This window comes from Spermophilus citellus (assembly GCF_964194105.1).
Source record: "Spermophilus citellus genome assembly, chromosome: 17".
NCBI lineage: Eukaryota > Metazoa > Chordata > Mammalia > Rodentia > Sciuridae > Spermophilus > Spermophilus citellus.
In genome coordinates, this window is record NC_138199.1 from 54,247,108 (window position 1) to 54,256,851 (window position 9,744).

The 9,744-nt window shown below is 50.0% G+C and overlaps 1 protein-coding gene across 1 annotated transcript; it reads right to left on the bottom strand.

The window, feature by feature from the left end:
- Nucleotides 1-2,846: 2,846 nt before the first annotated feature.
- On the bottom strand, nucleotides 2,847-9,744 carry KRT32 (keratin 32; the record flags this gene model as incomplete). Its single annotated transcript, XM_081272109.1, has 7 exons — nucleotides 2,847-3,263; nucleotides 5,611-5,831; nucleotides 6,541-6,666; nucleotides 6,745-6,906; nucleotides 8,212-8,368; nucleotides 8,533-8,615; nucleotides 9,262-9,744. The coding sequence occupies 7 exons, from the start codon at nucleotides 9,742-9,744 to the stop codon at nucleotides 3,134-3,136; spliced, it is 1,362 nt and encodes a 453-aa protein (XP_081128235.1). The 3' UTR covers nucleotides 2,847-3,133.

Here is a 9,744-nt window from a genome sequence, read left to right on the forward strand (position 1 = left end):
CCGAGGCAGGAAGATGGCTCACTTGGAAGTGCCACCCAGGCATGGAGGGTGCTGGCCAGACGCTTCCAGCAGGGGGCACACACCTGGCCTGGGGCTGTGGGGCTTAGTTTCACATAAAAAGGCTTAACAGGCATTTGGGGGGTGAGACAGGTCTTGGCAAGTTGCAGTAACACACAAGGGTGGAAACAGAAGCCAGTAGGATTGGACAATATATGCTAGGACAAAAGGAACCTGAACAAGTCCCCCAAAGGGTCCAGGGCCTGGTCTCTTGGCCTACAACTCCTGTGCAGTTGTTCCTACTTAGCTCTTGGCCACAGCCTAAGGTCTGAGCCAAATGTACAAAGGTTGCAGAGATTCTGAGTTTGGTGGTTGCTAGTTATTTTTTAAAGAGCACTACATTTCCAGGGAAGAGTTTCAGCATCTCAGAGAAAATGTCTCCATTCTTAGGGAAATGAAGAAGGAAAAAGGGGAAATATTTATTAACCTGAAATCACAAATAACTACGGATACTTGGAGAAAGTATAAAGAGCCTAGAGAAACCTGCTAGGCCTGGCTTCCAAACACTTGGCTTCCATTTGCACCTGTTGGTTGTGAGCACAACTTTCCTTCCCTCTGGGTCTCACACTCATTGTCTGTAAAATAGGAGACAGTAGGCCAAATCATCTGGAAGGCTCCTTCTGGTCTGACAGTCTAGGCCAGCTCTATCCAACAGAACTTTCCGTGATGCCAGCAATATTCTATGCCCACATTGTCTTGCTTCCTTCCTCTTAGAACAGTGCAGATTAGCCATGTGAGGCTAGTACAACTGAGGGACTGATCTTTTCCATTTTATTCAATTAAAATCAAATAGCTAAGTGTAGTTAGTGGCTACCATATTGGACGAACAGATGTAGGATTCCAGAATCCAACATTTAGCCTGTTCTATCTAATACACTTATCAAGCTAAGCACATTGTGGAAAAGGACTGTCAGTTTGCACGCAGTGATGAGGAGCCCCTCTCCCTTGGCATCACACTGCATTGAAATTTTACCCACCCACCAGGAGCCACAGTTTGCTGAGCATTATATTAGTGTCTCCGCTGTGGGGTTAATGGCCTCGTCTGCCAGGCAGGCATGCGGGATCATGTCCAGAGGGCCCCCAGGCAACCTGGGGATCCTACCCACTTTTCATCATTTCTTGGCAAGACCAGAGGGCAGTTACTTAATATAAACATCATCTCAGCTCATTAGGAAGAGCTGTGTGTTTGGAAAGTGAGGTTCAGAAAGGTACTCATCGCTTTCCTTTCTCTGCCATGGCCAAGGCAGGTCCTTCACCACATCTCTCAAATTGAGCCCTTAATTTTCCACGGCCACCACCACTGCCTTAGCTGAGGGCCTGTTGGCTTCTCCTGTCGACCATCCATCAGCTCCCTGCCTGCCTCTCAGCCAGCCTGTCTCCACTCCACTCAAGACTTTCTAAGATCCTGCTCTGATCATGTCACCCCTGGGCTCAACCTCCCACTGCCTCCTGGAGGGTCAGGCCCTTCATGGGGTTCCTGAGCCCCACCGCCAAAGTCCAATGCCTTCCTCTATTGGAGCTTTATCCCCATCAGTCTCTCACGCAGGAACCTGCTGCTGCAGCCCCCAGGCCACTCCAGGGCCCCAGAGATGAAGGCCGCTCCCCTGCAGACCCCTCAAGCACCCCCTTGTCTTGTGTGCATAGATCCCCCTACCCCTCCACAGCCCATCTCAAACACTACCAGCTACAAGAAGCCCTTTGGGATCCCCACAGCCAATACTTTCTCCTAAACTTCGTTCGAGTTTCTTCTTTCTGGATAGGAATTTGGCACGTAGCTCGGTAATTTTAAAAAAAAAATACTACTGTGCAATTAGGCTGGGGTTTAAATCTTTGTCCCTGCATACAGTCCTGTATATTATTATTCTCTTGGCCTCATTTCCCACCTCTAAAATAGATACAATGCTGACTTTACATGGCGGTCATGAAAATTACACAGGAATTTTTGTAGGATGCTCAACATGGTATTTGGTTACTTTTCTTAAATGCTCAATAAGTGGTAGTGAACATTGTACCTGTTGTTGTTGCTATTACTATGTGGCCCTTATTGAGGAATGCACTAGTCTTGGTGTTCCTTCTAATTATAAGTTGTCTGGATGGTAGGGATCATTTGCATATTTGGGGATCCCTTGTACCCAGCTGTAGTTTACAAATAGTGAGGACTCTGAATATAAATTGATTGAGCATCTCTGGAGCCCGCAGCTTTCAATTTGAGTCCTAATTCTACCACTTAGTGTGACTTGGGGCAAGTCTCTTAACCTGTCTGGGTCTCTGGTTCCACATTTATAAAGTGGAGGAAATAATGGTACTTTATTCATAGATTGTTACCATGATTAAAAGGACACTATTAACTAGGTATCTGGGGACCCATCACCTGGGTTAGCCAGCCTCTAATGCAGAATCTTCACCGAGTAGGCACTCATTGAAGATCTCGAAAATGAGTGAATGACCCCATTGTACCAGCTATAATGAGATTTAGGGGTGGGTTTATTACAATATTATTCTCAATTACAGTAGTTTGGCCTAGGTTTCTGGCATAATTCCTCCCTCTTCTCTTTATTCTTTTATTATTTGGCTCCGGACCGATTGCTTAATTTTAACAGATTCATGGCATGAATCTGTTCTAGCCAACACCTCTCAAGCCTCTATGCAAACAGTGAGGGCACAAAAATAAATACAGAATTCGGGCTCATTCCTCTTGAGCCCAATTGAGGAGAAGTGGCTGTGAGCGACAAAGAGAAAAAGATGCACTTGCAGAGCCACTAAATGAGGCTTTATTTGCCAGTTAACTAAGATCGCATGCTCTTTGCAGCGACTTAGACAACCAGAAGCGTCACCAAACAGTACAGCTTGCCCCCAGAAATGGAGGAGGCAGCTTTGAAGCGTCGAGGGAAGGGCGCCCCCTGTGGTATCAGGACGCGTTGCGGGTGGTCCGCTTTCAGGTCCGGCTCTGGGTCATCCTCGCCTGCGGAGGCTGGCCCTGCTCCTCTGATGGCCAAGAAACGGTGGTCCAGCTCAGCCTGAGAGGCACCAGGCCCCCCAGCTCCGGTCCTTCCAGGATCCACCGCGCTGAGAAACTTTAGTAGCGGCCTGGGGAGCAGGGCGAGCAGGGCACGCAGAAGGTGCGGGGCACCCCGACGGGGCGGGGCACACAGGGCGAGGGCGTGCAAGACTGGCCAGAGGGAGTGGAGCACGGGTTACAGGGCAGCCTGCGGGAGAAAGCCACAGGAGATCAGGGCTTAGTGGAGGGGCCAGCTCAGGAGCGAATCTTGCCGAATCTAGACTACAGATGCTTCTCAAATGGGTCCACTGTACACCTTCTCCACTCAGCTTCCCTTGTCCCATCTCCTCATCTTTTTCTGTGTTACCTCAATAGCCTCCCAACTGATCCCCTCCATCCACTCTTGCTTCTGCTGACTGCTGTTAACTTAGTGGCCAGACAATCTCCTACAGACACCCACCTAATAATGCCCCTCCCCTGCCTAAGACCTTCAGTAGCTCCCATTTGTGCTATGAGTGAATTCAGCTCTTTAATAGGACCTACCTGGTCCTGCTTCTGCCTCTCTCCCCAGCCTCACCTCATGACCCCCGTGCTCTCTAATCTGCAATGCTCTTACCTTCTGCCAGTTTCTTTGTGGTCCAGGCTGCTCAGGCCACAGGACTTTTGTGTCTTGTTGGCTCTTTCTGAAACACTCCTCCCTCTTCTCCCATCTAATCAACTTCTTCTGTTTCTTAGGCACTCAACTCAACTGCCATGTCCTCAAAGCCTTCCCACACCTCTCTGTTTCAAATCCCACAGGGGTACCCATACCTCCTTCCACGGTGATCAGTAACTATTCCATTATAGACTCCCCACACACACAAACCCCACACTAGGCAGTGAGGTCAGAAGCTGTGTACGTGTTCCCACCCTGCATACCTGGCATAGAGTCGGCACTTAATGTGTTGAATAAGAAGAAATAATAAGTGAGTCTGGAATGAATACATGGCAAAAGGAAAGAGAATGATCTCAGAGACTGACAGGCTGGGGCTCAAAACCAAAAACAACACCCTGGATGTTGGGCAGAGACCAAACATCTCAAAGACCCAACAGGCAGCCTGAGGGCCACAGACAGCCTGAAGTTTTATAATTTGACTGGCATTGTACTTTTTCAATCTGTTGAAAAAATTTTAAATGTGGATATAACTTAGCATTTTAAAACATCCAAATTGTCAGCTTCCCTTGATGAATCAGAAAATCCATCAATACTAGGTTTGTACCTCACATGGTCGAATTGACCCTGAGGGGACAGCACTTCTTTCCTTCGATGAGACAGGAGCTCCCTGGTTCCCACAATCCCAAATGACCTACATCACACATGTATGTGAATGGTCTCATCCTTGCAAATATCTGACTGTGCAACACTTGCCCAAAAGGAGAAGATTCTAGATGACAGGGCTGGAGGTATAGCTCAGTGACAGTGTCACCTATCAGGCACTAAGTCCTGGATTTGATCACCCATATCACAAAGGAGAGGAGGAGGAGGAGGAGGAGGAGGAGGAGGAGGAGGAGGAGGAGGAGGAGGAGGAGGAACAACAGATTCTGAATGACAAAGAGCAATGCTAAATGTAAAGGAAAATGCTGCAATAGGAATCAGCCCACCAGGTGTCCACAGCCCAGCTGACTCCTGCATCCAGACAGCCACCAAGTCCTGCTGATCCTGATTGCGCAGCATCTGGAATTAATGCCTCCGCTGCCCTGATCAGGCCCTCTCCACTGCTTACCTAGGCCATGGCCAGTGTCCCTGCCTGGTTCCCCATCAGTTCCTCCACAGCTCTCAGGGTGACTTTCCTGAAGAGCAGCTTTGAGTTCTCGTTGACTTGGCCAAGAAACATTTATTGAGCATCTACCATGAGCCAAGTTCAGGAAATGAAAATGCATCTAATTGTCTCTGTATTCTAGATGTTTGCCTTCTAATGGGGGAGATGAGCAGGTAAGCAAATTCCATATTAGGAAGGAAAGATGGAAGGAAGGGAGAGAGGGAGGGAGAGAGACTGGCCTCCTGCTTAGCTATAAAAAAAATCCCACACATACCAGTGTGATCTTGTGGTTGTCCGTGAATGGGCCCCAACTGCCATTGATCAGTTTCTGTCTGATTCCAGTCCTGATTCCCACCATAGCTCAATCTGTTAAGAGGACCTGTTGTCCCCTAACATCCTAAAATCTTCTCCCCAATGAGCTCTCTGGGGACTGTCTGCCTGTCCCTTTATCAGATGCAAACAATTTGAGAACAGATGCCTTGTCATCTATACAGCATCCTTCCTAGTACCTGGCACCTGGAAGTAGTTTGTCAACTTGGCATAGAGCAGAATGGTCCCATGAGCCAGTTTCAAGATGGCAGCAGGAACACCATTACCATTGCCTGGCTCTCTTGGGAGCATGCCAGCTTCCCAATGTCTTCTTACTCCTGACAAGGTTCTAAGCTGATGGTCTCTTAAGGATGGGTCTGGTTGCTTCCTATAACCTCCGCTGACCCTCGCCCACGTCCCTGTGGAGCCTCTCCAGGGCCTACGTACTTGCTGTCCTCGCTTTCCAGCAGGCCCCGGTAGGTGTTGATCTCACACTCCAGCCGAGCCTTGACATCCAGCAGCACCTTGTACTCCTGGTTCTGCCGCTCCAGGTCACAGCGGATGTCGGCCAGCTGGGACTCCACATTGGTGATCATACACTGCATCTGGCCCAGCTGCGAACTGTAGCGGGCCTCTGTCTCGGCCAGCGTATTTTCCAGAGAGCCCCTCTAAGGCAAAAGAAAAGATGTCATCATGAGGGGTGAGCTATTTTATGTGCTCTGGTTCAGAAAGAACCAAGAAGAACCAGGTTTCCCTTGGGTGTTGGTGATGATACCCCCCCTCCAGGGAAGCCACTGCCAAAACTGAAGCCCAGAAAGGTCAAGTGGGGTTAGATGACTGGTAAGTGATGGAACCCAAGTCCTAAATCTGATTCTAAATCCCTTTTCCATCTAAAACTCTAGGCTGGCTTCAGGCTTTAGATTGGAGGTTCACTAAGTACCTCTCCTCTGCCATCAACAGTTAGGACAGTAGTTTTCAACCCTGGCTGCACTTAGAGTCACACAGGAGCCCTTTAGAAATACCTATGTGCAGGCTCTGTCTCCAGCAATTCTCATTCAATTGGTCCAGAAAAGAACCAAAGTATGAATATGACTATTGAAATTCCTGTGGTGATATTAAGAACCAGGGGTTTAGAGGAGCATACCAAGCAGAGAACAGTGTCAGACAGGGTCCACCTAACCCAGATCTGATCAGGGACATGCCCCTTCTGTCTCTGAGCTGGATCTTGGAAGAAACCTTAGAAGTCAGCTGGGGGAGTGTCCATGGTGGCTGAAATCTGGGTCTCCCCTTCCTCCTTCCTGCAAATCTGAACCTGACTCTCTCAGCACACTGCCCCCATCCACGGCTGGCAGAGAGGCCCCCAGCAGCAGCACTCACCAGGCTGTGCTGGGCCTGCAGCTCAATCTCCAGCGTGTTCACTGTTCGTCTCAGATCAATGATGTCCGACTGGTAGTTCTGAAGCTGCTCTGAGCTCGTGGCCACCTGCTGGTTAAGTTCCTCCATCTGCAGGGGAAAGAGGAGCAAGCTAGGAGGAGCTTCCCGACAGCAAGGAGCCCGGACGCCTGGGAGAGGTGCACCCACCTGCAGGTTGAACCACTCCTCCACGTCCCTGTGGTTGCTCTCCACCATGGTCTCGTACTGGCACCTCATCTCCTCCAGCATCCTGGTTAGGTCCACAGGGGGTGCAGCATCCACCTCGATGTTAAGACGGTCTCCAAGCTGGCATCGGAGGGTATTGACTTCCTGAAAAGGCACAAGACCCAGGACAAGTGTGAAGATCTCACAACCCAGGGAGACAGGAACAGATCCAACAAAAGATGCTGAAGATCTCAGAGTTAGAGGGGCCCTGGGAGGACTGCGGTCCACCCTGAGTATCTCAATGATCTTCCAGCTCCAGCTGTGCCCTTCCATGACACTTTCTGTCACTTTGGCAGAAGTCAAAAGCAGCAAAAGGGTTCATTTGATCCATTTGGGCTAAAATGGGGAACTCATCACCCCAGGTTCCCCCATCATCCTCCCAGCCTTGTTCAGTCGGGACGAAGGGCAGCAGGAGCCAGGCTCCACTTGGTTCAAGACCCAAGTTAGGATGGGTACCTCCCCAGGCTTCGTTACCAATGAGAGAAAGTTGTCACTGAGGCTGCTGGAGTGAGTGATAATGCCTCATTAGTGGCTTCTTGGTGCGGTTCCCAGCTGTCTGATTTAAGTGGAATGAGTCAGGCGCCCAAGGGTGCTCAGTGAGTACGTGGTGAGGGATTGTTACTTTACACTTAAGCCAAAGGAAACCCAGCCAGGACCCAGAGACACTCGTTCATTCAAATCCCAAGTCAAGAGGTTGCGAGTCAACCCAGGGAAGGAGGACTAAAGCACCCCAGCTCAGGTGGGCTTCGAAACACACAGGTGCCCAGGGCACACAGGTGCTTGCCCTCCGAGGGCCACCAAAGAGGAAGAAAGAGATTGTAGAGGGTTTTCCTATGGCTTGGGCTTAAGTATATTATATGCAAACAGAAGAGAAAAGAGGGAACAGGGTGGGGACAGGGAAAATAAGAAAACCATTGTAGTTCGACTCTCTCTCAGAAGAAATAGGGGCATCCCCAGGGGTCTAGCCTGGCAGAGAAAGAAAAGCCATTGATGTGAGTTCCAGAATATAACCTGACCCTGGCCAAACTACATCATTCTCCCTCTGGGATGTGACTCTAAGGACAAAGACGAATGCAGTCACTACAAGTGAGCATTCAGTAATCACACTGTCCCAAGAATTGCAGCAAAATTGAGCTACGTTTCTGAGCAGCTACCAAGAGGCTGGTCTTTCATGTCCATGACCTGGGTCATATCTATGATCCATGTCATATCCATTAACTCCTCACAATAACCTTGTATGATCGTGTTAGCCCCGTTTTACACAAGAGGGAGCTCAGAAAGATGACATCATCTGTTAAAGTCACAGAAACAATGTGTGTCAGACCTGGCAGTTTCAACTCACATCTACCCAACCCAAACACCACGTTCTTCCCACTCTGCCTCCTCGCCTCAGCTCGACTCTGGCCTCACCTCCTCGTGGTTCTTCTTGAGGCAGAGCAGCTCCTCCTTCAGGGACTCCACCTGGGCCTCCAGGTCAGCCTTGCACAGGGTCAGCTCGTCCAGGATCCTGCGCAGGCCGTTGATGTCAGCCTCCACCAGCTGCCGCAGGGACAGCTCCGTCTCGTACCTGCACACAGTTGGGGGGTCAGCAGCTGAAGGGCGGAACTGCATACAGAACTCAGGCCAGGCCTCAAACGGCTAGCACTTTCCAACCTTCTGTGAATGAAGCTAATAGAAAGCCACCCCGAGAGGGCTCAGGAAGAGGGGCAGCACTCCCCGGGCCAAACTCACTTGGTCCTGAAGTCATCAGCAGCCAGCTTGGCGTTGTCGATGTGCACAACCATCCTGGCGTTCTCCGCCTTGGTGCACAGAACCTGTGGGCCACACAGAGGGGTTAGTGCAGGATGAGAAGAAAGAAAAAGAACCCAAAGAGCAGAAGCAGAGACACGACGCAGCAGCCCTTGGCCATCCCCGAGGAAGTCCCTCTACTCTGTAACTCTGGGGAAAATTTAGTGAGTTTCTTGTCCTTGAGATTTACTTTTTAAATAAATCATCTGGATCTTTATTAACCCAAATGCCCCATTTCAGATGGGAAATATGGAAGGAAAGAATCTCATTCTGTAGGAACTCATTCTCCTGAGAGTTAGAAGGATCCTTGATATTTACTGAAAGACCAATCTGTGCCAGGGACTATTGCAAGCATTTGACCTGCATTGTCTCATTGAATCCTCTTCACAACCCCATTAGATAAGGAGCACTGTTATCCCCATCTTACAGATGAGGAAACTGAGTCCTGGAGAAAGGAAGAGACCTCTCAAAGTCATGCAATGAGTCAATGGTAAAGCTAAGACTAGATTCCCATATTAAGGGCTCTGTCTGAGTGCATAAATGATGTCTTATGCCCTAGGGAGATCTCTTCCCCCCACCCCAACATAGCTTACTAAATTAATGCAAATCAAATCTGAAGTGCAGGCTATTCAGGACGCCTCCCCAGCGAGTCTGTTCACCACCTGACCTCACCTTCTGCTGGAGTTCCTCGATGATCTTGAAATAAGACTGATAGTCAGGACACAGGGTGAGCACCTGGGACTGGCAGGCCTCTTGGATCTTGCTCTCCAGGCTGGCGTTCTCCCTCTCCAGCTGACGCACCTTCTCCAGGTAGCTGGCCAGGCGGTCATTCAGGGCCTGCATGATCTCCTTCTCATTGCTGTTGAAGGAGCCCTCATAGTACCAGCCATAGGTACCCATGGAGCTGGAGATGCCACCGGCCGGCCAGCAACTGCTGGGCCTGCAGGAGCTGGGCAGGAAGGTCTTGGAGAGGCAGCTGGCTGGTCGGTAGGTGGGAGGCATGCAGATGGAAGGCAGGCTCTGCATGGGCTGGCACACATACCCCAGGCACAGTTCGGGCCTGCAGCTCATGCTGCTGGAGCAGACGGAGGAAGGCCGAGGGCAGCCCTTGACAGAAGCTGACGAGGTATTGGTGACACAGCAGTTGGATGTCAT